This window comes from Arvicanthis niloticus, chromosome 8 (genome assembly GCF_011762505.2).
Source record: "Arvicanthis niloticus isolate mArvNil1 chromosome 8, mArvNil1.pat.X, whole genome shotgun sequence".
Classification (NCBI taxonomy): Eukaryota; Metazoa; Chordata; class Mammalia; order Rodentia; family Muridae; genus Arvicanthis; species Arvicanthis niloticus.
The window spans coordinates 85,238,429-85,266,256 of NC_047665.1; the positions used below are offsets into that span (position 1 = coordinate 85,238,429).

General features: G+C 43.9%; 1 protein-coding gene across 6 annotated transcripts in view; it reads right to left on the reverse strand.

Annotated features, from left to right (window-relative positions):
- Positions 1–15,354: 15,354 nt before the first annotated feature.
- Bbs9 (Bardet-Biedl syndrome 9) overlaps positions 15,355–27,828 on the reverse strand; it is a 369,513-nt gene continuing 357,039 nt past the window's right edge. For 5 of the 6 annotated variants that reach the window (XM_076939717.1, XM_076939716.1, XM_034510258.2 and 2 more), the window contains 2 exons: positions 16,588–16,694; positions 15,355–16,414 (listed from right to left, as the gene is read on the reverse strand). In XM_076939717.1, the coding sequence (XP_076795832.1) occupies positions 16,388–16,414; positions 16,588–16,694 (134 nt within the window). In that variant the 3' untranslated portion in view covers positions 15,355–16,387. The remainder of the gene's footprint in view (positions 16,415–16,587; positions 16,695–27,828) is intronic. The other variant, XM_076939719.1, reaches the window with a different exon arrangement.

The window sequence follows — 27,828 nt, forward strand, 5'->3', positions numbered from 1 at the left end:
GCAGATCTTGGGTGGCAACTCTGCCCCCAACATCCAAGAACCCAGAGGAAATGGGGATCCCAGGCGCTCGAACTCAGGCAGTATCTTAGGTAAGCAGACAGCAGGGCCCGCCCTAAACAGGGAGTAACTGGGAACCAAAAGGACCCAGGAAGTCACTCCCCACTCCTGGCCCGGAACACTGGTTCCTTCCGGTCTGGGCCAGAGTACTGAGCAGATCTTGGGTGGCAGCTCTGTCCCCAACCTCCAAGAACCCAGAGGAAGCAGGGATCCCAGGTGTTCTAACTTGGACAGTGTCTTAGAAACTAGTTCTCAGATCTGAGGCCTGGATCAGACCTCTGCCAGGTCTGCTGTTGTGTGGACCCCGGATTCCACCTGAGACATACTGGAAGGTCCACTCAATCCAGAGCCACAGAAGAACAAATGAACTCAGAGCTTCAGACAACATATCCTGAGATATTCTAGAGGAGACACTGCACCCAGAACAGCAGACACCTAGCTAGACTACTACCTTGAAGGCACCATATCCTGAGGCATCCTAGAGGTACCACTGTAATCAGTGCAGCTGGAAAAGATCACAGAGACATCTGGACCCCTAGGAGTTCAGACACAAGCTAGATAACTAGAAAGACAGGCTTCAGTCAGAGACAGCAAGTACAGGCAGCACTAGAGTTAACCAGATGGCAAAAGGCAAGAGCAAGAACGTAAGCAACAGAAACCAAAGTTACATGGCATCATCAGAACCCAGCTCCCCCATCAGAGCAAGCCCTGAACACCCCATCACACCAGAAAAGCAGGAATCAGAATTAAAATCACTTCTCATGATGATGATAGAGGGCTTTAAGAAAGACATAAATAACACTCTCAAAGAACTTAAGGAGAGCACTGGTAGACAGATAGAAACCCTTAAAGAGGAAACACAAAAATCCCTTAAGGAATTGCGAGAAAATGCAACCAAACGGGAAAAGGAATTAAACAGAACCATGCAGGATCTAAAAATGGAAGTAGAAAAAATAAAGAAATCACAAAGGGACAATACCCTGGAGATAGAAAACCTAAAAAGATCAGGAGTCATACACACAAGTATCACCAACAGAATACAAGAGATGGAAGAGAGAATCTCATGTGCAGAAGATACCATGGAAAACATTGACACAACTGTCAAAGAAAATGCAAAATACAAAAAGCTACTAACCCAAAATATACAAGAAATCCAAGACACAATGAGAAGGCCAAACCTAAGGATAATAGGTATAGATGAGGGGGAAGATTCCCAACTAAAAGGACCAGTAAATATCCTCAACAAAATTATAGAGGAAAACTTCCCTAACCTAAAGAAAGAGATGTCCATAAATATACAAGAAGCTTACAGAACTCCAAATAGTTTAGACCAGAAAAGAAATACTTCCCGACATATAATAGTCAAAACATCAAATGTACAAAACAAAGAAAAAATACTAAAAGCAGTAAGGGAAAAAGGCAAAGTAACATATAAAGGCAGACCTATAAGAATTACACCAGACTTCTCACCAGAGACCATAAAAGCCAGAAGATCCTGGACAGATATCATACAGACCCTAAGAGAACACAAATGCCAGCCCAGACTACTATACCCAGCAAAACTGTCAATCATTATTGATGGAGAAACCAAAATATTCCATGACAAATCCAAATTTACACAGTATCTCAACACAAATCCAGCACTTCAAAGAATAATTGGTGGAAAACTCCAACACAAGGAGGGAAACTACAACCTAGAAAAAGCAAGAAAGTAATCATCCAAAAACCCCAAAAGAAGATAGTTACACAAACATATCTCCACGGATGTTAGCCCAAAAGCTTGGATTAGCGAAGACTCAACCCACAGACCACATGAAGCTCATGAAGAAGGAAGACCAAGAGGGGATGCCTCAGTTCTACTTAGAACAAGAAACAAAAATGCTCAAGGGAGCAAATAGAGAAACAAAACATGGGACAGAAACTGAAGGAGGGGCCATCAGGAGACCATTCCACCTGGATATTCAACCCATGTACAGCCACCTAATCTAAACACTGTTGTGGATGGCTGGAAGTGCATAATGTGAGGAACATGATATAGCTGTCTCCTTAGAGGTCAGCCAAAGACTAACACACTCAGAGGACAATGTTCACAATTAACCACTGATATGATCAGGGGTTTCCCAATGGAGAACTTAGTGAGAGGACTGAAGGAGCAGAAAGGGTTATTGACCCCAGGTGGAAAGCAACAATACCAAACAACCAGAGCCCCCCAGGGTCTAAACCACCAGCCTGGGAACACATAGGGAGGGACCCAAGACTCCAGAGGTATATGAAGGGGAGGATGGCCTTGTTGGACATAGGTGGGAGAGGAGTTTCTTGGTCCCATAAAAAAAAAAAATGAACACACAGTGGGGGTTGGGGGGAATGTGAGGGCAGGGAGGGGATAGTGAGGGGGGGTAGGTGTGGTCACTGCCTCATAGAAGCATGAGGAGGGGGATGGGATGGGAGGTTTCTGGGTGGTGGGAGGAAGTAGGCTAAGGGGATAAAATCTGAAACGTAAATACTACAACCAATTTTAACAAGCAGAAAAAAAAAAAGTCTTCAGAACCAACATCTTTAAAAAAAAAATGTCAGCCCCCTGGGGGTGGAAAATTTTTTTTTTCTCTTGATACTAAAACTTGTTCTGAGAATTGTATATTGCAGAATACACAGCCTTGGTGTATCTACTCATCAAGCAAGCATACTGAGCAGACCTGCCCAAACCTCTGATGTCCTGGAATTCCATCTGGATTCAGTGAAGACACAGCATCAGAGGCTTATCAACTTACTCTTCCCCCCACCCCTCTTCTAAAATCTCAACGCCCTTAATCAGCTTGAAGAAGTTAAAGAAGAGTCAGCGCCCCTATTCCCTGAGCTTGGGGACTAATGTGGTTAATAATGGTCTGTCTTTCTAGGGACAAGTAGTGGTTTTGTTGGAACAAGGGGGATTAGCTAGGACTTATTGCATAGCCATAACCTATTGGTAGAAATCTGTATAATTATTATCAAGATGAAGTTATAATTTCTTAAATGGTACAAAATTTACTTTGACCTCAAATTTAAGGTTTTCATTGGTACGAGCCTCTTATTAATATAAAAATGAGATGAATATTGATACGCTCATGGGCATTGTGCCTGTATAACACATTTAGGAATAGAATGCCTAGACCCAGCCCTTTTTTAACTTTTTTAAACTGATTTGGGACGGTTAACCTATGAGTTAAGGGACTATAGCAAATTCATGGCTTTGAGTTTATTGTTAGGGTGTTTTCCATATTTTATTTAGAAATAGCTGAGAGGAGTGAACAGACAACAGTCCAGGTTACCTTACATGGATAGTTGGTTTTCAAAACATCAGAAGTCCATAGAACTGATGCTACATATATTTATATATTAATGTTCATATTGATTAGAGACCTGTCTGCTCCTGACAGCTTCCTGTCGTGGATTCTAAGAAGAAATTGAGCATCCTTGGAGTTACTCCAGTTGTGTGGTAACAGCCACTAGGCAAGAATTGCCTCTCTCCATCTACAGACAAATTACTGTCCAGAAAAGGACACACATGCAGAATAGTTGACTGATTATGTCTGCCTAGACAGAGTAATCAGTCCTTAATAATCCTGCATCACCAAGGTCTGTCAGATGATTCTGGGCCAGAAGGCTGAAGATTTGATGCTCCAACGTTCGGTAGTATAGGGGCTTTTCAGGTGTTCAGAGGTCTCTATAAATTGGCTAAGTGTTAGAAGCTATGCTTTGTGCTTCCCACAATTATAGTTAACTCAGTCATTCTGGATTTCTGACGGGGTTGAAAACTTATAGCTATTTACAGTAAGAGAAAAGACTTGAGTGGATGGTCGTCAGCTGACATTCATCCTAAAGCCAGGTTCAGAACTAAATGTTTTAGTTAGGATAGATGACAGAGGTGCTGGTTAGTCAACAAAAGGATGGACGGGGTATTAGGACTATCTTGTACCTCACTGGTACAAATTGGCATAATTATGCTCTAATTGTATTTTGAGAGAAAAGTTTCATTTTAACAGGAAGGGTGATGTGTAGGAGGAGTACTGAGAGGAAGAAAAGGAGTAAGAAGAGGAGAAGAAGGAGAGGAGAAGCTAGGTGATGAAAGAAAGAGGGGGGAGACAGGGAGGCAGATATTCATGTATCTCCACCAGTCAAAGATAGTTGTTATATCTAGGTTGGTCAGTGGGTTACACCTCTGATTGAACAATTCCAAACTTATAACGCTTATAATTAACATTATTTTAAAACAATGTATAAATGCAAAAAGGAAAAGGGGACATGGGATAGGGGTTTTCTAAGGGGTGGGGGAATGGGGAAAGGGGATGGCATCTGAAGTGTAAATAAAATATCTAATAAAAAAATAAAAAAATTAAAAAAAAATATTACCCAGCACATCACCACCAAGAACATGATCAAAGCCTGCAGCAGCACTGAGACCAGAAGCCTGAACAGGATCTCAGCTCTGACAGAAGTAGCAAGAGGCTACTCATAGAAGCCCTCATAGGCTTCCATTAAAGGCAGAAATTAATTTTAAAAACTGATTAATAGATTTGACTACCAAATATTAGAAAACTTGCATAGAAAATAAAGGTGGCATGGAAATTTTAAGACAATGTCTAGATCAAGCATGATCAGCTGAAAACTGATAGCATTTCTACAGGATATGACATGTGAGACTACTATGTTATCATGGCCACCACTAGCACACTTCACACAGAATGAAAGGAGGGACACGAACATGGTGTTCACCAAAGAACCAACACTTTAAAATGGAAAATGTCCCAGGAAATCAGAAAGCAACCATCATGTGCTAGAAGGTTTGCTTTAAACTGTCCTCTTGTGTTTTTAATACTATATTAACATATGGGTGTGCATTTGGGCTTTTGGAATCTGACTAGAACACCAGCTCTTCTTCGTGTGGATGGTAGAATATTTAATGAATTAGTCTAAAGAAACCTCCATACTGTTGTGTATAAAGCAGAGACAATAATACCTACATTCCATTGTAGTCACAAGAAAGGAGCAGACTCTTGTGTACAAAAGCTGAACACTGCACCTAATGAACAATGTAACAAGTTAGTGCTTTTTGTTTTAGTAAGTTTTGCTGGCAGACTGAGCAATAATAAGGCTCTCTGGCTAATTCAAATCCTGGATCATCTTCCAGTTCTGTAAACTACTCCAGGATCTTTGTACACGTTGCGGTAATATTTTAAATCGGCAACACCCAGTCTTGCTTGTTCTTATTCAGCCACCATCTTCCCGACTAGGCTAGGCCTGTGGCCACCAGCAGTGGCCAGAGACACCGGGCCCTGCCACCCACAAGATGCCAGCATGGGAGATGGCTCTGGCAATCTCCCACACTGTCTCGACAAGTCTGGGCTGAGCTCAGACCATCCCACCATCCACAAGGTACCCGGTAGAAATGAGACTCTAATGCTTAATGATTATCCAAAGGCTCTATAAGTTTGATAATGCTCAATTAACAAGATGCTCACACAATTAGAAGTGTGTCCCAATATCTAACCTTGATATAAGTTGTTACCCAGGACTGCTCTTGATACATGCGTGGTGGTCATCCGTGCCTCCTACATCTCTCATCCTTAGCTCCTCCTCTTCCTTCCTCTTCTCTGCCTCTCCTTACTCCTCCCACCTTAGCTCCTCCTAACCTTCGGGGAAAATTTCCCGCTACATGTATACAAGCATACAAAGAATAATGGAACCAAAAAGCTACTGCCAAACAACAGAAATCTTTTACTCTATGGGCCGGCCATAGACACACGGACACATGGCCTACCACCACACAGCAGAGCATGGAAGGATGAAGACAGAAACCTGCTGGAACACCATGCCACCTACAGACCTGCCCTTCTGCCCCTGGCACAGGCAGATCATAGACAACTGCTTCCTGGAGAATGTTACCCAAGGGTCTGCCAGCCCTGTGTCCAGGCTCCAGCCGGAGCAACCACAATATGCTAGTATGTGGTGGTCAGATGGGACAGACAAGTGGAGCAGCTTGAACATTATAAAGAGAACTGGAGACTCGAGGGTGGAGAGGAGGAGCCTGTCGTGAGCGGCCAGCCCTGCCACCTGGAGCCATGGTGAGGTCCCAGCTGGAGCTGCTGCTAAAAGCCATGATTGGGTTCACAGCTAATGAAAAGGCAGGTCTGTGTCAGTTTCAGTTGCTTATACTACCACTAGAGAACACGAAGACATCCCTGGTCCAGTCAGTCACCAGGGACCACTTGGATGTCCAGGGCTGTGCAGAACTGGTCCCACCCCTCACTGGATGCAGCCCTCTAGAGACCTGGCACCACCTCTCACCTGTGGCAACACTCGGGAGAAGGGGCCCTGAGCCTCGTCTAGGCAGCAGAGTGGAGCTTGCCCTGGTGGTGGGAGTGTGGGAGAGCTGACCCCACTACTCGTTTGCTGTGAGGTGACATGGGCACAAAGGTGATACCTGCCCCCCTCATTACCTCTGGCAGTGGGAAAAGCTGCCTGCAGGATTTTGAGTATAGGAGAGCTATCCCTACCTCTCACAAGCTGAAGCACTTGAGAGAGTAGACTGTGCACTTGCCTAGGTAGCACAGTAGTGCTGGCCTTGGTGGAGTGGGCATGGGTGAGCTGGCCTCCTGCCATGCCCCCCCAACCCAGTGAGACCATGGGAGAGCTGGTCCTGCCACTTGTCTGCTGTGAGGTAGCATGGGTGTGGGAGTGATTCCCTCTTGCCACCTGCAGTAGTCCAGAGAGGTGGCCCTGAGAGCAGGAGGGCAGGAGAGCCAGCCCTGCTCCCTCACTGGCTATAGCACTCAGGAAAGCAGGCCCTGCACCTTGCCTGGGCAACAGTAGAGCTGGCCCTGTTGGCAAAGGCATAGGTGAGCCAGTCCTGAGGGTATGAGGATGGGGAATTGGTCCTGCCCCTTGTTGGCTGTAACACTTGGGAGAGTGGGACCCATGCATTGACAGGGTAGCACAGTGGAGCTGGCCCTGGTGGTGCAGATAAAGAAGAGCCAGAGCTCTGACCAGCTCAGCCACCATCCAGGCTCAGGTCCCAGGCTGTGAGTTGGGTCAACCCCAAATCTGTATCATCTCCAAATGGTTGGGACAGATGAAAGGACCAGTCCTGCTGATCCAAAGCTCCAGGATCTCCATGATACACTGCAAAAACAGGCTAATTGGGAAGAAGCCCAGTGAGGATCCAATACTGATGGTGTCATGGAAGTCAGAGATCTGGAACCAATGCATTATTGCAACGAACATTTGCAAGTGAAGAAGTGGAGAGCAGGGTATACGATGGAAGACACACTGTGACGTGCTACAACTTCCACGGTAAGATGTTTTCTGTGATTTAAGTGTGTGTGTGTGTGTGTGTGTGTGTGTGTGTGTGTGTGTTGGGGGGAAGGAGGTTGCAAGGACAAAGGGTGGATACGATGGGATATGGAGATGAGTGGGATTGGGGTGCACGATGTGAAACTCACAAAGAATCAATAAAAAGCTTTTAATAAATATAAACCTAATGTTTTGATTGTGAAATGTTTAAATGAAGTTAGACATAGTTATTCTCTGAATGTTACGGGAGCAACTAACCATTTTCTAATTGATGTACAGTAGACCCCATGAGACAGGATCCGTATCTGGCAGTATTACCGGGGATTAGAAGCTGTGGTTAGAATTGTCATCGGCTCTCGGGGAAAACTTGCTACTACCCTTCTCCTAAATGTACATAATATTGAAATGATTCTTTATGACTTGCTGTTACACTCACAGATTAGTGCATCCTTCAATCTGCATCAGAGAAGCTGCTTCTTGTGACAGATGGCAATTAACAAGGAGACCTATAACTGATGTGTGCCAAGGGGACCAGGTAATGTCCACCGCTAAATGGAACATCTGTGTCACATAACTCTCCCTAAGGCTTGGAGGTCTATTCAGAAAAGGACTGGAAAGACTGTAAGACCTAGAAGTAAGAACTGATTTAAAAACAAACAAGGAAACAGTAACAACAAAAACCCCAGTGTTTTCAGGACACAGCAGGGCAGTTGCACAATACAAACTCACAGCTGTTGTGGTGACACACACAAGATCTATAAAAGCTCAAGTTAGACAAAAATCCCAACATATAGTGTGGGAAGCCAGCAGAATGTCTCACCGCTAGCGGAGAGCTGTTGGTACTTGGTAGTTTCTGGGAGAAACTACAAAACAGTTTGACCCGTGGGAGGTCAACCAAACCCCAGGACTGACTGCACACCCAAGGGCACTTAGGCAACACAAATGAGACTCAATGTTTTGTTCATGTTTTAATGTTATTGGGGGGAACACTTTAGAAGTGTAGGAGGTTAGGGTAGGTTAGGGAGGTGAGAGCGAATCTGAGGGTGGGAGAGGGAAGGATGATCAAAATATTATAAAAGAATTGTGGTTTCGTTTTGTTTTGTTCTTTAAGGTTGGACAGGTAGGTAAGAAGGAAGGGTTGCAGTCTGGGAATTCATGAGAACAGGGATGTTTCATCACTCCATCTACTACTGGTCCAGTCTGGGAACCAGCGTGCCAAATCTCTAGTATGCCTGCATCCATAAACTTTTTCTACCATGTGCAATAAGTATCTGTCTAGGGGAGGGATTGCTGAGGGCATTCCTCGACGGGGACAAAGAGTTGAGCATATAGGAATGGCAGGAGACAGGGCTTCAGAGAAAGGAAAGTGACAGTTTTATTCCTTCTTGAGGAGAGGGGCCCCGAGGTTAGGAGTCTACTAATGGGACTGCAGCTCTACATTTTAGAGGGCCCTTGGGTCCGCCCCCTTTTCCCTATTGGTCCTGTCTAGAGACCCACATGTCAGTTTCTCCTTGCAATGTTCTCTGGGAATAAGAAGCTTCCATCGTGGGGAGATTGCTTTTTCCTCCTGTCCCCCTAGCTCCCCTTCAATTGGACAGGACTTTCTGCTGTGGCCACAATGAGAGCAGCCATGGCTGCCATGGAGGTGTTTCTCCCCAGGTAAGCTGGGATGGCAGTTTCCTACTAGGAAACCTACAAAATCAACAGCAGTAGAGATTTCACAGGAGGGTTTCCCAGAATTTGATGCCGGGACCACCATCAAGCACCCCAAAGTCGAAAAGGCAAAGCTGTGGGAGCTAAACATGGCTAAACGGGGCTTTGGGCCCAGCACAGCCATCTGCTGCTCACAACCCTGTGGGGATGCAGGGATGAGGAAAGTTCACCTCAGCCATCCACAACATGTACAACAACTGAGTCAGGAAGACAAACACAAGTGTAGATGGAATCCTAAAAAAGGAGGGTAGGACTGATAAAAATTAATGTGGAGTACAATCCAAACTAGAACCAGAACCAAGGAGACAACCCAGAAAGCAGGCAGAAGGAGAAAAGCAACATTCAGGACGCCATCTCATTTTTTCTTATATTTATTATACCCAGCTCTCTTGGCCCACTGCATGCATTCCTTATCTATCTGACTGACTGCATACCACTCTGCTCACTGCCTTAGAGCCATGTCTTAGGTATACAGAGCTGCAGCAAGGGCAGCATAGCAGGCCAACACACACAATCTCTCTCTCTTTCTCTTCTCTTCCTCTCTCTCTCTCTCTCTCTCTCTCTCTCTCTCTCTCTCTCTCTCCTTCCCTCCATCATTTCTTTCTTTCCTCATTCCTCTTTTCCTGTACCAACTTCTCTTACAGCTACATTTTCCAAGGCCCAGTGGTGGATCTGGTTTATGATATGTGGTCACATCTCTTTTACCATTGGTCCACCATTAACACAAACTCACATTTATCCATCCTATTCTTTTCCATTTTGCTTTAATTGTTCTTATTCCTATGTATGTCTGGCTCCTGCTTCCCATCTGATAACTAACACTTATTGCTAGTATTACTGCAATTGCTTACTTCTCCTCTTCTTCTCCACTGCCTTATACTAACATATTAACATGCACAGTACCAGTGGGGTTCCTGTTGCCATAAACTATCTGTTATCTAACAAGTGTCTGTCTTGCAGTCACTTGATACTCTAGTATCAGAGTGGTTTAAGTGCCAGAGAGTAGCTGTTACTGCAGACTATGCTCAATCCAAGGGGCAGACCAAAGATAGAACCTGGTGCTTAGATTACCCTCTAACAGACAATAGTGCCACCACACTGTAATAATCCTGGTTTCTCCTAAACACTGAAAATACATCCACTGAAAGAAGAGAAGTAACCAGCAATAACAAAGCAAAATCAACAGCACATCTCACCAATGACCTAACCCTAGCCGGGCAGGTTCCAGCAAAAACACAGGTAATATGAAAACCAAAACAAGTTATTTTCTCCAAAAGTTACCAACCCTATAGCTAACAATCCTGATCAAAATGATATGATAAAATCCTAGATACAGAATTTAAAATAATTATTACAAATATGGTAAAAATAACTCAGAGGAGGCACCAATATTTTTCCAGAAGACCACAGATACCCAAATAAAAGAAGGAAGTCAATTCATGATATGAAAATAGAATTTAATAAAGAAAGGGAGGGGCTGAAGAGATGGCACAGCAGTTAAGAGCTGCTTTTACAAAGGACCCAGGTTCAATTTCAAGTACCCACATGGTGGTTCACCATCATACATAACTCCAGATCTAGGGGATCTGATACCCTTTTTTGCATCAAGCCTATACACACAGAAACAAAACACTCATACCTAACATAAAATGAATAAATCTATTTAAAAATTAAAAAAAAAGAAAATAGCAATACTGAAGACAACGCTAACCAAAATGATGAGGAAAATGAAAAACATAAGTTAAATAAAAACTTCAGTGGAGCCTTATCATAGATGTGGAAGATGAGTATCGGGGTATGGAGATAAAATATAGAAATTAGAACACTTAGTCAGGGACAATATTTTTGTTAAAAGTATGACTGGAATATTCAAGAACCCTAGAACTCCATGAAAAGACAAAAGCTATGTATCCTAGGCAAACTGGTAGGACAAGTATTTCATGCAAAAGATACAGAAAATGTCTTTAATGAAATCATAAAAGAAAATGTCCCAAGTATAGGGAAGCCCAGGTACAAAAGGCACATAGAACACCAAACAGACAGGACCTAAATAACATGTCTCCCCACACACATCATAATATAGGCAAAACTAAATGTGCAGAGCAAAGAAGACATACTGAAAGTTGCAAAAGAGAAGGGCCAGCTCACATATAAAGCCAGACCCATCATGGTAACTACTGACTTTTCAATCCATGCCATGAAAGCAACAAGGGCTTGGACTCAAATGGTTCACCCTCAAAGAACACAAATTCTAACCCTGTCTAACATTCCTGGCAAAACTATCTGTCATACATAATTGAAGGTAAAAGAAAAACCTTCCACAACAAAAGCAGGCTAAAAGAATTCATGCCCCCCATGTTAGTCCTACAGTGGATGCCAGAAAGGAACAGTCCAGTCTGAAGAGAAAGATAAACAAACTCAAAGCACTATTGTAGAAAAAATAAAAGATACTACGATACTCATTAAACAAAAGAGAACTAAGAAATTCCCATATACCACAAATTCAAAAGAACGATGACAAGCAGTGATACCTTTCAATCATAACTCCAAATATCAATGATCTCAATTTCCCTACCAAAAAAATACAGACTAGCAGACTGGATTAGAAAACAGAGCCCTTCTTGTTGCTGCCTCCAAGAAACACACTGTACTGCCCAAGCCCAAGATTAAACACTACCTTTGGGTAGAAGAGTGGAAAAAATGTATTCCAAGCAAACAGAACCAGGAGATAAGCAGGTATTGATCTCCTAATACCGTATAAAATATACTTCAAATCAATTTTTGTCAAATGAGATAAAGAGGGTTATTTAATACTGATCAAGGGATCACCCCAACAAGAAGATACATATGTGCCAAATACTGGCTCATCCAAGTTTATAAAGTAAACACTACTAGACTTTAAGTCACAGATTAACCCCCAACAGAACAGTCCTGGGTAACCTCAATATACAATTGTCACCATTAGACAGATCACCTGCACAAAACAACTGGATAAATACTGGAATTAAGTACAATGAACCTTACAGACATTTACAAATACCCAAACACCAAAAACACATAGTCTTCTCAGGGCTCCACATAACCAAGATAGACTAAATATCAGGACACAAAACAAGTCTTAACAAAAATAGAAAAATTTATAAACAACTACCTTTTATTCCAACCAATGGAGTAACACAAGAAATCAACAGGAAAAAGAAGCTATCCAAACTCATGGACATTAAATAGTGCACGCTCTAGTGATGAAGGAAGGAAATACAAATACCCTGGAATTAAGTGATACTGAAACACACATGGCCATCCCTGTGGATGGGAAGTCCCAAGAACAAACTTCATAGCTCTAAATGTCTGCATCTTAAAAACCAGAGGGATCTTAAAGAAGCTACCCGATGATGAACTCTGAGGTAAAGGAAAACAAAAACAAATAAACCCCAAAGCAGTAGATGGAGAGGAACAGAGAACACCAAGGCAGGAAGCAGTGAGTTAGAAATGGCAACCAAAACCAGGATCCACAGCCCTCTCCAGCAGCGTACCCTGTGAGTTACAATAATGACCATGGGGAAAACAATCCCTTTCCAATTGAATTTGAAGCTCTCTTCATAGGAGGGAACACATGCCTAGTACTGTAAATCTGGCCAAGAACCCACGGATGGAAGTTCATAATCCCCAGGGTTGAACAGATTACTATTATTCTGATAAATGAACATCGCATCAAAGTGCCAGCTAAATCCATTTCTACTACCTATAGATTAATTCAGACCTCAGAGAAGTTTCTTTGTGCAGTAGATGGTGACTAATGCAGAAACTTGCAACTGGCCAAAGTGCAGACAGTAAGTGTCAGCGGAGCACTCGGCCACAAATGGGACATCTAGATGATGTCATCCCTAGGATTCAGGGACCAGCACAGAGAAGGAGGGAGATTATAAAAGCCAGAGCTCATGGAGAACCAGAAAGAGCATCTTCTGGACATGGCAGGAGCATTACTCTCATAACCTCACAGCAGTCTGTTGTGAGTACAGGACCTGCACAAGAGCAAGCCAGTGAACATTCTAGTCTGGAGAAGTAAGGGGTTCCCAAGCCCACACCCCTAACTGAGGAGCTTGATAGTTGATGGCTTCTCAAGGACAGAGAGTCAGTTTTCTTTAATGATCTAGTAGACAGCCCTGCCCTCAGGAGTATAATGACCAGAGAAATTTGGACTGGATTGCTTATTTTTAAAAGGCGGGAGCAACGCAAAGCTGGAGATGTAAGGAGATGGGGGTGGATTTGGTCAGAGTTGGAGTTGCAGTGGGGAGTAAACAGGATTAAAATGTACTTCACAGATTCTCAAATAATTAATAAACTTACTTCATTAAAGGAAGAACAGTGGGATGTTGCTGAGATGTTGCGTGCTGTCCTTAGACCTCCACACTGTGACCTTCTCAGAGTCTGAGCTCTCAGATCAGCTCTGAGAACGTGCTGCCACTGGTCCTACCCCTGACATAGCTCCACCAATGACCAGCCGGTTCTCTGATCCCTGGGAGCCTTGATTGCTCTACACCAACCAACCACCCTGCACTCTAGCTGCACAAACTGCTAACCGCCACCCCACAGCTGTGCCTTTTCTTCTGCCCACCTGAGTCATCATGGATGGAAAACACCAGATAGCCTTAATATTTTACAACCAGCCAGATAAAACAACCACTGGCCTTCAAATCTATTGTCCTAAACTCATCAGCTATCCTAAATCAGAATCCTTCCTGTGGCAGAGGCCGCCACTAGTTCTAGTTGACCCCAGACCTTACATGGTTCCTCTTCCTCTCTCCAAAGCCTGGCCAAAAAGTCCTTTCTCTATCTCTCTCTCTCTTCTTCCTCCTGGGACCCAGAAAATCCCACCTCTTTATCTTCACCCGGTGATTGGCTTCTGCCATCCTCACTGACATGATCAAGAAACAATTAGGGAAACAGATTTCAGCTATCAGCTCCTCCCTGTACAATGGGATAAGAATTTGACGGAGAAAACAAAGTCATCACATATCAAACCACATGCTCCTAGCTGTGTGTGGTGGTACAAGCCTGTAATCCCAACAGTTAGGCTGTAGAGGCAGGAGGATAAAGAGTTTGAGATCTTACTAGAGTGAGTTCCAGACCAGTTTAGGTTACAAAGTTAAATGTCTGTCTCACAAATGCAAATCCAAAACAAACCAAAACTGGATCCTGACCCCTTCCACATACACCCGTCACAGGACGTAGGCTTTGGGAAGCAGAGGTGGGCGGAGGCGGAGAAAAGAGAGTCCAGGCAAAAGAATGGACAAAGTCAAAAGAGAGACAGTGAACTAAAGGATGATAGTTAGAAAGACACTAATAGGGGTTGAAGAGACAGCTCTGTCAGTTAGTCCTTCCTCCACAGTCACGAGGACTGCAGTTCAGACCTCAGGTGTCCCCACATGTGGACTGAATCCCAGCTCTAAGAGGGGCAGAAACAGTAGGATCACTGGGGCTTGCTGGTTTCTATCTAGCCAAGAAAATGAAAACTTTCAAAGGCAGACAGCGACAGAGGAGGACATGAGACTCTGCACACGTGTACACAGGCATGCACACCCACATATGCACACGTGTGTGCATACATTTTCACAACAAACAAAAAGACAGGAGACAAGTATGCCGAGAAAGACAAAGACTGGACAAGAATGAATGAGCACACGGTCACATGTGTGCTACAGAGACAGCAATGGGAACTAAATGTCAAAAATGGTGCAACACAGACTCGTTTCCAAGGCTGGTGAGCCCAGTGTGCAGGAGGTAGAGGCAAGAGGATTGTGAGGTTAAGGCCAGCTTGGTCTATGTGAGATATTATCTGAAAAGGTAGAAAAGAATGAGAGAGAACGGAAAATTCAAAACACGCACACTCGCATGCGGACACGCACACACCTCTTCCGCTCACACGCTCTTTTGTGAGCTTCCCAGAAAGGTGTTCCTGTTGACCAGAGTGCTGTGACATCACAGCATCTTTGTTCCAGTGCCTATGCTAGCTGAAACAGCCACAGACCGGAAGCTGTCCCATCCCATGCTAGACAATTAAGGCTGTTTCATTTTCTGTTGTGTCTCCTAGAAAAGGACAATTTAAACAATAAATAAGGCATTGTTTATATTTCTTGATGGTTCACACATTTTTTTTTGTTTACAAAAAAACAAATTGTAATTCGTGTTTCCTTTAGATTTGATTGTGAGATGTCTTAGAGTTTTACTTCTGTGAACAGACACCATGACCAAGGCAACTCTTATAAGGACAACATTTAATTGAGGCTGGCTTACAGGTTCAAAGGTTCAGTCCATTATCATCCAGGCAGGCATGGTGCAGGTGGCTTCCAGGCAGTTAGGATGAGGGTCTTAAAGCCCACACCCACAGTGACACACCTACTCCAACTAGGCCACACCTCCTAATAGTGCCACTCCTGGGCCAAGCATATTTAAACATCACACAAGGTGATCCGAAACTAACAAAGGCATATCTAAGTAATTACATCTGAATCCTTACGTAGGCAAGACCTAAAGTAGGTAAAGCCTCTGGGACTCCTTATCTGTAATTCCTTATATATAAAATACCTATTAAAATAATAATAAAGTATGAATCCCTTTATTACCTGTAAAAGGATTCACTCACTAGGGTGATTGAAAGAGGATGTTCATGTGCCAGCTTCCTTACATACACTTTGTGTGTTCGTTCCCACTAGGAAATCACCCTCTTCCTCATCACAGAACAGACGCAGTGACAGTTCTGAGCGCTTCTTTTCCTTATTAAATAAGCACATCCAAGTCTTACTGCGGGGTAGCAAACTTTTCAGTTTCTCTTTAAAAATATAGAGAGAAATTATACACACAACCCTTGTCATAAATTTAGTCCAAGTTATTGTTTGACAGTATGGTGCTTTATTAAACTTGATACAGATACTACATAAGAATCCTGTGAAAAACGGGCTATGAAATTATTTTACATCTGGATCCCTGTATTTTAAAGTCTGTCCCCAGACTTTGTCACCTTGCTAAATCCTGACTATAAGCACATGTGACTAAAGGCAGCAACCGTTTCCTGGGAAGAAAAGACAAAACTTGTCTTTCAGCTGACCTGTCTGTGACATCCCAAGCCCTCCTGGCAACCAACAGCCCTGCCTCTGTCTTCACATCTTCATGAAGTTGCCTCCAGGGATGAGCTTGGTGCAGCACCAGGATGGGAGGGAGCACAGTGTCCACACAGGGTCAGCCTCAGAGAGGGCATCTTCCTCCCAACTCGTCAGCATTACTCCAGACTATTCTAAAACTCCTTGGAGGGCTGAGGCTTCTGGGAAAGAGAAATAGAGAGGGGAAGAAGAAACAGGTTTGAATATTGACAGAAATGGAGAAACAGCTCAGGCGCCCTTACTAAGATCTAGACGTTAGAAAACAGGTCGTTTTGCAAAACGGTCTCCAACATGGCAGAAGCAGACCAGGGTCACTGTTTCTGGCATTCCTTACCAGGCACGGGGGGCTCAGCAATGAGGTGCTTGTGGTTGGTAAACACTCTGTGGAGTCGTCTGGCGACCTTTCCTCTAGGTCTGACTCTGGGATTGGAGTACAGCCACCTAAAATGAAAAATGCAAACAGTATTTAAGCAATTGCTAAGGAAACCTGCCTTCCCAAACACAATGACCACAGCTTGGAAGTCCACTGCACAGTGACAAGATAGGATGTGACAGCAATCTTCTAGAGTGAACCAGAAAAGTTCCTTTAAATGTCTTGTGGTGAGAGTCCTGGGGATGCATTATTGACACTGAAGAATGCTCTCAGGATACAAACTTGGTGGCAGTGACAACAGCATTAGCTTTCAGATTTCTTTGTTTTGTCAAAAAGAACAAAGCCTATATCAAATACAACACCCATAGCATAGCAACCTCTCTGTAGAAATTCTCTGCCATACAGAGCATCTGAAATGATGAAATATAGAGAGTACACACTGGAAGAGAAAGAGTACCCCCTCCTGTGTGGAGCAAGGCGACCAGGGTTCTATGGCCAAGCCCCTGGTGGGGTTTCTCTGGTCTTCATTCTCTCCCTGAGTCCCACACCTTCCAGGACAGACATCCCCACTTCACAATACAACAGAAAAGCCTTGTGAGACATTTCAATATGAAAGTGACTTGGGGATGAGCTGTTTTTCAGAGCCTGAGTATACACCACTTCACCATATCCAGCAAAATCTCGTATGGGAAACGCAGACTCGTGTGTGAGTTTCCTGACCCCATCGGCAACGTGGTCCATTTTGCTATGGCTTCCTGGAAGTGGACTAGCACATGTTTACCGTACAGATTTTTTTTCCGAAGCCTTTCTTCTCCTTAATGAAGTGTGATTTTGAGTTCTTTCACACACCGAGTCCAAAGCGTTAATGCTTAACTTTGGTTTTATGTGTGAAAAGTTTTATGAAGCTCATGACATTTTGAGAAGACAGCATGAACAGCTACCTTCGCATCACTTTAGAAGAGAGGGCACAGGCAAACTTCAGCTCTGATGGAAAAGGCACCCCACAACCCACACCCCTGCATCCTCACTGAGAAATAAATAGGTGAGGAGAGAAAGGAGTTTCCAAGTTCATAAAATGAGAGGTTCCCTGGGAACCCTGGGCTTTCCCGTCAGTGGGTGGGGCTGGACTGGCCTAGTTCTGTCTGCAAATAGCAAGGCCCCACCTGTGAGGAGAACTAGGCTCACTTTTAGTGTCTTTCCAAAGCTAAGTAATGACAGAAACCATTATTACTATGCACTTTCTAGGCGCTGAAAGCTCTCTATGCATTATCTGTTAATCTCAGTACATCATACCAGAAGTAGATATTATTCTCACTGTAAAGACAGGAAAATGTGGGTCTCTTGAGATTCAGTAAATTGCCAAGATCACACGTGTCTGCACTGGTTGACCTTTTGAAGAAGCCTATGGGATAGTCCTTTTTCCTTGTTCACTCCCTGACAGTACTGAGCAGGGCTTGGGGCACTAGGAAGACAGTGTCAGGGAAGAGCAGGCATGACAGTTTCACTTACTCCCTGTTGAAGGGCCACTGTCCCTGCAGAGAGGCACAAAAAGCCCAGTCTCCACTGCAGACTCACAAATCAGGAACTTCTCCATCCCCAGGACAAACAAGGTCAGAAGAAAGATGGACCAGAAGTGGCACTCATGCAGCTACCTTCACAAACAAGCAGACTGCAGGAGTGTGGCAGAGCCATGCCTCCAGTAGGCGGGAAACTGCACGGCCCCTGCTGTGTGCATGAGAGACACACAAGTTTCCATGAATGAGTTACTGCCCACCTTGGCTTCTGCCCCACTCACTATGAGGCAAGGCTACAGTTGAGGACTTAAGAAGTAGCCTGGCTCTTTGTCACATGGGCACAAAAGGGAAAGTCAATGGTTACAGATAAACAACAACATCACTTCTGTGCCCAGTGCTCTGCCCTCCTGAGGCTGAAATGGCCATTGACTACCTGTAGTTCCTCTTGATTCCTCAGAACTTCCCATTTTCTGACCAGACACACCTCAGGGGCTGGCCAGTCACTTGTTCTAACAATACAGGTCACTTGTACTTCCATGTAGCCAGGCTGCCCAACCAAGTCCTGAATCCCTCCTTGCCTTGGGCCCTATTTCATCATAAAACTAACTGTATGTTAAGAAGTAGTTATAAAAGAGCCGGGCGGTGGTGGCGCACGCCTTTAATCCCAGCACTTGGGAGGCAGAGGCAGGCGGATTTCTGAGTTCGAGGCCAGCCTGGTCTACAGAGTGAGTTCCAGGACAGCCAGGGCTACACAGAGAAACCCTGTCTCGAAAAAACAAAAAAAATAAAAAAGAAGAAGAAGAAGAAGAAGAAGAAGAAGAAGAAGAAGAAGAAGAAGAAGAAGAAGAAGAAGAAGAAGAAGAAGAAGAAGTTATAAAAATTGAGTCTTCAAAATGGGACTTTGAAATCAGAATGGCCACTCATCTGTAAGAATAAGGGGCTCCATGCCTGGCTGTTAAAGGGGATGGTAACCACCCTGCTATGTAGTCGCTCATCCATAGTTAATGGAGGTGGGCATGCAGAGGTCAAGATGGAGACCCGGCTGCTGGGGCATGGAAACATCTATAGTGATAAGGATCCACCTGGGGTGGCTGATTCTTCGGACAAGATAACTTTCAAAAGGAAAATGGCAGGCTCAGTGAAGCTAATAGGTCAAGGAAGGTAAACACAGAAAGTCAGACACCCTCCTTGTCTCACTAGTCTAAAGTGAGGCCATCTTACCAGAAGGAACACCTAGGATCTGGTTACAAGTTCAGCAACCCAAGACCAAATCCCACACCAAATTCAAACCCAATGTAACTCTAAAAATCTATATATAGTTTCTGCTGAATTTTGTACCATCAAGTTGATGCCTTTGTTTCTAAGTTCCTTCTGGTTCAACCCCATTCCAAATTTCCTTGAGTCAAGAAGGTAAAAAAAATAATAGCCTGGGGGATAGGAGTGGGGTAGAGAAAATGGTCTGAAGAAACTTTGGAGTAGAGATGACGGGAGAAACATCAGAAAAGGGCAAATTACTACTGATGTAGTCAATATCAGTGCTGTGGGGAAGGAGCTCTTTTCAGTTGGGTTGTTTGATGATAGAATGAATTATCATGTCGCATTGTATGGAGTGCCCAGCACACAGTAGGTCCACAGGACTGGTGAGCGCCTACCCTCCTCGAGTTCCTTGCCTGATTTGGGTCAGGAATCCCCAATTCCTGCTGAACATGCCAGTTTGTTGGCTCCTGTCACACAAGCTGCTTGTGTCTGGATGATTCCAGTCAGCTGTAGGTTTTTTTTTTCTTTTACTTATGGAATGGGCTATAAGCCAAGGGTATGTCAGTTGGTGTCCAGGGGACCCAGGCTTCACTTCCATGAACAAACTTCATATGTCATCTCTATTTCCCTTTTTGGCTTTGGTTTTTCCATACCCAGGCTCAATGGGGTGATGGATCTGAGAGCCACACGCAGGTCAGGGGTAGGACAAAGATTGGAAGGAAAGACACAGTTGTGACCGGCCCAGAAGCAGCAACAGCCCAAGGCTAAGTCCCAAGACACAGAGGACAGGACATGGGGCACTGGAAGGACTGAGCAACAAGAGTGCCAGCCTCCACCCCAGAGTCCTGGAGCTGAACTCTGCTATTGGCTGGGGCAGCCGCTGCACCCTTAGTTTTGAGCCCTGTTTACATGCCTCTGAGGGGGATGCATGGAATAGGTAGACAATAACAAGACTGAATTCCTAAATCTTGCTATTTAAGAAACTGACATTTCTTGCATCCTGCCTTGACATCACAGTGGGCTGCCAACCTTGTTGGAAAATCTTAATTTATGAAGTGAAATTGAGTGATTATGTCATCTGCCAAAGGTCAGACAGAAAATCTATACAGCCTGAAGCCCAACCCAACCGTATCAGCATTTCTCAGAAAGACTGACTTTTCAAGTTTCCTATCTAAACCAATGCTTTTAAAAATGTTTGTTTGTTTGTTTGTTTTGTTATTGTTTTTTTGAGACAGAGTTTCTCTATGTAGTCCTTGCTGTCCTAGACCAGGCAGGCCTAGAACTCAAAGATTTGCCTCCCTCTGCCTCTGTCTCTCAAGGTCTGGAATTAAGCCACCACTCCTGGCTTAATCCAACACTTTTTCAAAAATATAATTTAAAATGTGTTAAAGGAATTACTAGAAAATGAAAGGAAAACTAATGCCAGCTCTTACTTTTAAGAATTAGAGTCAATATTTGCGAAGTCCTTTGTCAACTGCTACACGTTTTCAACATTTTTTTTTTCCTCAGTTTTGGGCAAGAGAAAGTCTGCCACCAGATGCTAGTGTCCGGCCACACTGTAAGGAGGACCATTTACAAGACATGGCCCACCATAACTAACGGGATGCATAGAACTGAGGAATTAGTAACAGAATGCTAGAACATACCAGAATCTTAGTTATCTTAGACCCCAGCAGCCAGTGACTCTTTTTGGCAACAGCACAGGCTCCTCCCATTTCACTCACGCATCCGCCCTCTTCACACACATCCTACTTCCAAGTTGCCACAAAGTTCAGAAAATCCTGCGCCAACGCAGGCATCCAAGTTTTGCCTCCATTGTGTCTTCTACAGCAATGGGAGATCCACTTCCACTTTTTACTGAGATCTTTAACAAGATGGGCTCTCACGGAGGAGCGCTGGCATGTGAATGCAGAACTCGGATACATTTCCAGGAGAGAATAATGTTTTAAGTACCCGTCACATCGTGGAGTTCCATTACAACTAAGCTATGATGCTTTGAAGAATTTCTGGGCCAGTCTGGAAATTTAAATATAATAAATTTCAAAAATGACACATGCACTATGAGTTGTGAGCAACCAGAATAAAGGAATTATTAAAAAGGTTTGTAAGTTAGAAATTACATTGATGACCTTAGAAAAACAAGACTGTAAAAGACCATGTCATCCCAGCTGTACTGGTGATTCTGCATACAATCACTTATGCTTTTATAAACTGGTAATCCTTGAACACAGACACATATAAAAACACTCTTCTGCTTAGAAAATTAAGCAGAAAACTCTAGCAAAAAATCTCAGCCAATTACCCCTGTATTTGAAAAGAACACTGGGATTTTTGCCGGAATTCCAAGTGATTCTCAAATCTGTTTCCATATTCAAAGATGAACTGTAAAATGGATGGACTTCCTTCTTATCAAGAGGAATGCCTGTTATCAACACGAGAATTGCACCAGGAAAAATTTAAGAAAACAGAAAATAAATGAGCTCAGATTTTCTCTGCAGGGTGATGTCACATGGTTGACAGTGGTGACAGGTTATGATAGAAAGTCAGGCAGAAACAATCATGGCTGCCATCCGGCATACCAAAAAATCAAATCAGACTGCAAAGTGAGCAGTGCCACAGTGACTGTGGGGCAGCTCGTGTGAGTGGAGCCAGCAGATGCAGAGTCCTCTATGTGCCCACGTTCATGATACAGAGCCTTCACCAAGGACAGTTGTGTGCTTGTGCCTGTGTGTGTGTGTGCATGTGTGTGTATGTGTGTCTGTGATCTTTAGTATTTATAAACGGAGATACTTACTGATAATAGGCAATATAATCATTGCCAAAGCCAATTTTAAGTAACATGTAAAATCAGCAAATATGGAGCTTGGTAGTAAAAAACAGTACCACAGCCATACTGTATTTATCTCTGGTGATTTATTTTCAGGTAAGTAGAACCGCAAAATAATAGAATTAAGAGTCAAGATAAAATACCTAGGAGGGGGGGCTAGAAAGGTAGACTTCACATAGACTGACAAAGCCTGAAGCTAAGACACTGCTCCAGAGAAAATAGAATAGTCTCTGCAAACATTCGCATCCCAGGTGGCTCTCCCTACTCAAGCCCTGTCTGCAACCTCTCTCTCTGGCCCTCCTCATCCATCTCCTCCTAACATCTGATTGTGCACCAGGAAAATCCTGGTGGCCCTGCTAGCCTGCCTCAGGTTTTACTTTGGATTTAGCCTAAACTAGGAGCTTGACCAGATGGTAAATACTGTTTGGGATCTACAGACCATCTGCTCTCTACTGCCATTGTTGTGACAGAGGAGCCAAGTTCCATGTGCACATGTGAACATGTGCTGGCTATGTTCCAGCAAAGATGTATTTACTAAGGCAGGTGGTGGCTCAGGTTTGGCCCACAGGCAATAGTTCACCATTCCTGGCGTAACAAGGCTAATAGAATGGTACTCTGCACATCGTAATTCGTGGCTTGCTACCTACGGGCATTTATTACACAGCTAGATGCCTTACCTTAGAGCATTACCACTAACACATAGTTACACCATAGTTTCAAAGCATCACTGCTCTACTGTAAAACCATGCTGTTGTATATACCGCCATAAACTTCTCTCTTAATACTTTGCTCTTTGCCATACATCCTTTGTGATCTCAGTGTCTCTCATCAGGGTGGTGCGGTTCTACAGTAATGAGCTTGTGCTGCTGTGCTCCCATTGACAAGAGTCCATGCTTTATTAAGATGTCCTTCATTTCTATATAATGTCAAAAATACCAATGACATTGGTGGCTCTGTCTTCTTGGCTTTCCTTAGCTGTGACAGCTCTCCAGCCTTTCCCGTTTTGCTGGCCTTGATGGTTTTGAGGTCTATTGATCGGCTATACTGTTGTGTGGCAATCCAGGCAACCGGCTTCTCCATTGCATTCATGCTCAACCTGCTGTCCGTCTCCCTCCGTTGCTCACCTGCTCCTAACACGTGACTCTACCTCCAGCCTATCTGCCTTTCTACTGGCATTCGTCTAGTGTTTTCCTTATGTTGAAACTATGGAAATACTAAGGTCAGTTGTTTCATAAACTTGCTATATTAATACGGCCTCTGGGTGTTTCTCTCATCTGCTTTCAAAGGTGAAAGGTGAAAGGGCGAGGCACAGAGGGGAAGGAGGCGAAGTCCGGGGCAGGGGGTGCGGTATGAAGGCCTGCACCATGCAGAGGACTCAGCAGGACCAGGGACAGGCGCTGATCACAGAAGACTGGTGACACCCCAAGGCCAGGCTCCCCTAGGCCAGGTACCCCCAGAACCCTCTTCAGCACATGGCACTTTCTTTAGCTCTAATTTTTTAAATTAATTTTCTCGGTATACATTTGTGGAATCAAAGAACTTTGGTTTTAAGTTCTAGCAACTTCACTTAGGGGACGCCAAGAAAGAAGCTAAGGGAGGAGAGCCAGTGTCATCAGAGCTTTCAAAGGGACACCTTTTTTCTAGGACTGGATCCACCTGTATGCATCCATTCTAATTAACAATGTAGACAGGAAGAACAATAATATCAATCAGCCAGACCCCCCAGAGCTCCCAGGAGCTAAATCTCCAACCAAGGAGTACACTTGGAGGGACCCATGGCTCCGGCCACATATGTAGCAGAGGATGGCCTTGTTGGGCATCAATGGGAAGAGAGGCGTGGTCATGTGAAGGCTGGATACACCAGTGTAGGGGAAGTTGAGGGTGGAAAGGTGCAAGTGGGTGGGTGGGTGTGGGAACATACTCATAGAATCAGGGGAAAGGGAATGAGATAGGGGGTTCCCCGGGGGGTGGGGGAACCAGGAAAGGGGATAACATTTGAAATATAAATAAAGAAACTATCCAATAAAAAGATAAAACAGAAAGAAAATTACAGAAAATCGAAGGGCCACCAGCTTCTTCCTAAAGTATATTTAAAGACTCTGTTTTGGAGTATAAGGAAAGAGTCATTTCTTCTTCTTCATGTGTTTAAGAAAAATCAAACAGGCAGATAATCACAAAGAATCCCAACGTGGCCACAGGCTCCTTTCTCCACCCGACAACCAAAGTCCAGTTTCCACAGCCTGGACAACCAAAGTCCAGTTTTCACAGCCTGAACTGCACTAGGAATTAAAACAGAAAATACCTTGAAAATACATTCCAGGGACACTTTTTTTTTTTTATTAAGATACTTGATTTAAAAAGCTTGGGCCTATTTTTTAATGTTAACATTCAAACTTTACTTCATAGTTTTATAATTCATGGGGGCTGGGATGCCAAGAACCACACTCTTAAAAAGGCAGCGCTTCCCTCAGGGATGCTCTGAGGACACTCACTTTAAAACTTGATCCTCTTTCCTTCACTTCTTCCTCCTTATTTCCTCCCCTTTCCCTCTCCGTCTTTTCTCCCCTCTTTCTACCTGCGCACTCATGCACTGTAGTGCACGCATGCGCCATAGTGCACGCATGAGCTGTGGTGCACGCATGCGCTGTAGGGACCCTACCCACAGTTTCACACTCAGTTGCTTTAGTTGTATCTGAAGACGTTAAATGGGAAATTTCAAGTAAAAACATTACAGCTGCGTACAGGTATGGTGAGCACAACAAAATCCTGCAATACCCAGATCTAACCCACCTCTTCTAGCTCAGTATGTGACCCGTCCCTGTGTCCAGTGTATTTTGGATGGCAGCCACGTTTGTTTGTACCTGCCCTGTCCACCCCTAGGGGCTCATCTTTATTCTAAGATCAACCACAACAGTAGTGTAATGGTTTTGGTTCAAGTAACACTGACTATTCTTAATGAGGATCCCAAGCTCAAGCAGAGTGGCTCTGTCACTTGGATATGACAAGCAGAAGCTGCAAAGGACTTCCCGGAAATGAAAGGGGGAACGTTAACTTAATCAAAGAAAGAGAGAGAATACAGAGAATAAATTTCACAGTCATGAACTTATCAGGAAAAACCAAGATTGTAACTGAGTTTGCATCTCATTGGCACCCGTGCTCATTCCTGCATTTTTTTCATGGCCGCTGCAGATCGTGGGATGGGGCAAATGGCGTACACAGACAGGCTTTGCTCAAGAGTCTCTACGTGACCACTTTACTAGTTAAATCCAAACAAATATAATTTTTCTAGCCAGAGGGAAAAGCATGTATGAATGTATCCCACTTTATGCTACAAGAGCAACTTAGTTCTTTTTAGTTTGAGCATTTAGATATATTTTAGCAAAATAGGAGAATGGAAGACAGAGTAAAGGGGAGACAATAGGAAAATCAGACAGGGATTTTTATTTTTCATGGTATATACTTCTATGTAAGACAACTGAGGTGACTTTCTAAAGGGGCAAATGACAAAATATTAAAACATATCAAATAGATGAGAGTTAGAATTTAAACCAGAATAGAGGGCCAGTAGAAAGAAGTGTGGCCAGTAGAAAGAAGTGTGGATAAACAGAGATGAGGACATAACAAGGGTGCGGAAGGCTCGGGGGGGGGGGGGGGCAGAAAATGAGAGGAGTCCTAACTCTCCTACAACTCTCCACTCTCCTCCTCCAGCCCCCACTGGTTACCCGTGGGCCCAGTCTGTCCCTAGCCGGGTCTCAGCACTGCCTTGAGAGCACACCACAACTCGTACCACTTTGATCATTGGAATGGTTTTGGCCCATGTACACATGTATGCATGCATGTGTGCATGTGCATGTATGTTCTTGTTCTGTTCCCAGGCCAATTTGGGAAGCCACTACTGTGTGAATTTGGGTTTTTCAAAGGTGTTCACTGAAGGTTCTTTCCAGAAAACCTTCACATGCCTCCCATGCAGGAGCGGGTTAATAAGGATAATAGGCACGGGCCTTGTCAGAGCTTGTCTGAGAGACCATGTCCTGGGGCGTATTCTCCTTCTCCTTCATGCGTTTCCACGACACGGAGGCTCAGGTTACTACCATATAGCATGGTTCCTACTCTTTTTGTTTTTTATTTTTGAGATAGCACCTCATTATGTTGCCCAGGCTAGCCTTGAAGTCTCCATTGCCTTGCCTCAGTCTTCCAGGTGCTAGCGTTGCAGTCATGCACCATCATGTTCCTGGAGGACGTATATCAATCTCTCATCTCCATTCTCACTTTGCCCACAACTGTGCATATTGTAGAAACATTAACTTGGCACCATTATACGGCTTTTAAATTCAGCAAGGCAGAAATGAAATGTCCTTCTGTACAGTCTTGGGTCTTCAATTCAATGCCATATTTCACTTCTCTGTTCCCTATGAATTCACTCCACAACTTTGCTTTCTTCCTGTCATTGGAGAAACTACACGGATCGTATTGGAAATAGCTCAGCCGTAAGCTAAGGAGAAAATTATCGTTAGCCATCGAGAGGCATGGGAAGGTCACTGGTGAGTGTGCCCCATATAAAGCCCTATGGAATGTGTGCAGCTCTATTCTGTTGCTTAATAACCAACTTTGATCCCCCCACACAGTGAGAACTTAAAACGCATTCAAGACTATGCATGTACCCAATGCTTAAAAATATTTCCATTTCACACCTCACAACGGAGACCAAGCGTGTGAATAAAAGGGAGCCTACTATATTTTAAGAGGTCTAGCATGTGCCTCAACAAGTTTTAAAACCCCCATAAAGGCTGCACACTCAGTCCCTCAGGGTATATGGGCTCCAGTCGGAGTCTGGATTTAAGAGAGCAGGGTGCTCCTGGCATTAAGATATTCCACAACTTTAATAACATTAGGTGCCCAAGTGTTGGAGCTGGACCACTGGTTAGAATATAGGCCTACTTGGTGGAAAGCATTGAGAAATTGCAGGAACACAGTTATTTCCAACCATTGATGATTGTGTAAACAGAGTGTACAAAGAAGAAAAAAAAAAAAAAAAGAGGCCTTACTTACAAAAAAAGCAAGCACAGTCCATAAATCCTACAGATTGGAAGGGATCCAGGCTAAGAATTTCTCCAGATGTCAGTCTGTAAACAGGGCTTCATAAAGCAAGTTCCCCCAATTAATTGTTGGCAAAATTATCTCTACGCTGTAGTGGTACATCATGGCACCCTGCTGTATGTAGGAGCACGGTTGACTGGTCATATAGATAATCAGTTCTGAAACAACGAAATTCAGGGGAAAGATGCAGGGATCCGCACAACTCTGAAACGGCAAGAAGGTACTGTAAACTTGTCACTTTGGGACTCGTTGTTCTGTTGGTCCGAGGGAACGAGAGCTCTCACACTTGTATGCATTACATCTGTTTTTCTAACACATTAAGTTCTTAACCTGTAGCACTTGGAGAGAAACACACCCAGTAAGAACATAAACATGGAAGCTTTGAAAAAGCTACTCACTATTTTGTTAACATCTCCAATCACAATGTTTTCACACATGTCTCGGAGGCTATTAGAGCATCCAGATGGGTCACTAAAGCATTCCCCAGTCATTGTGAAAGGGTGGGGA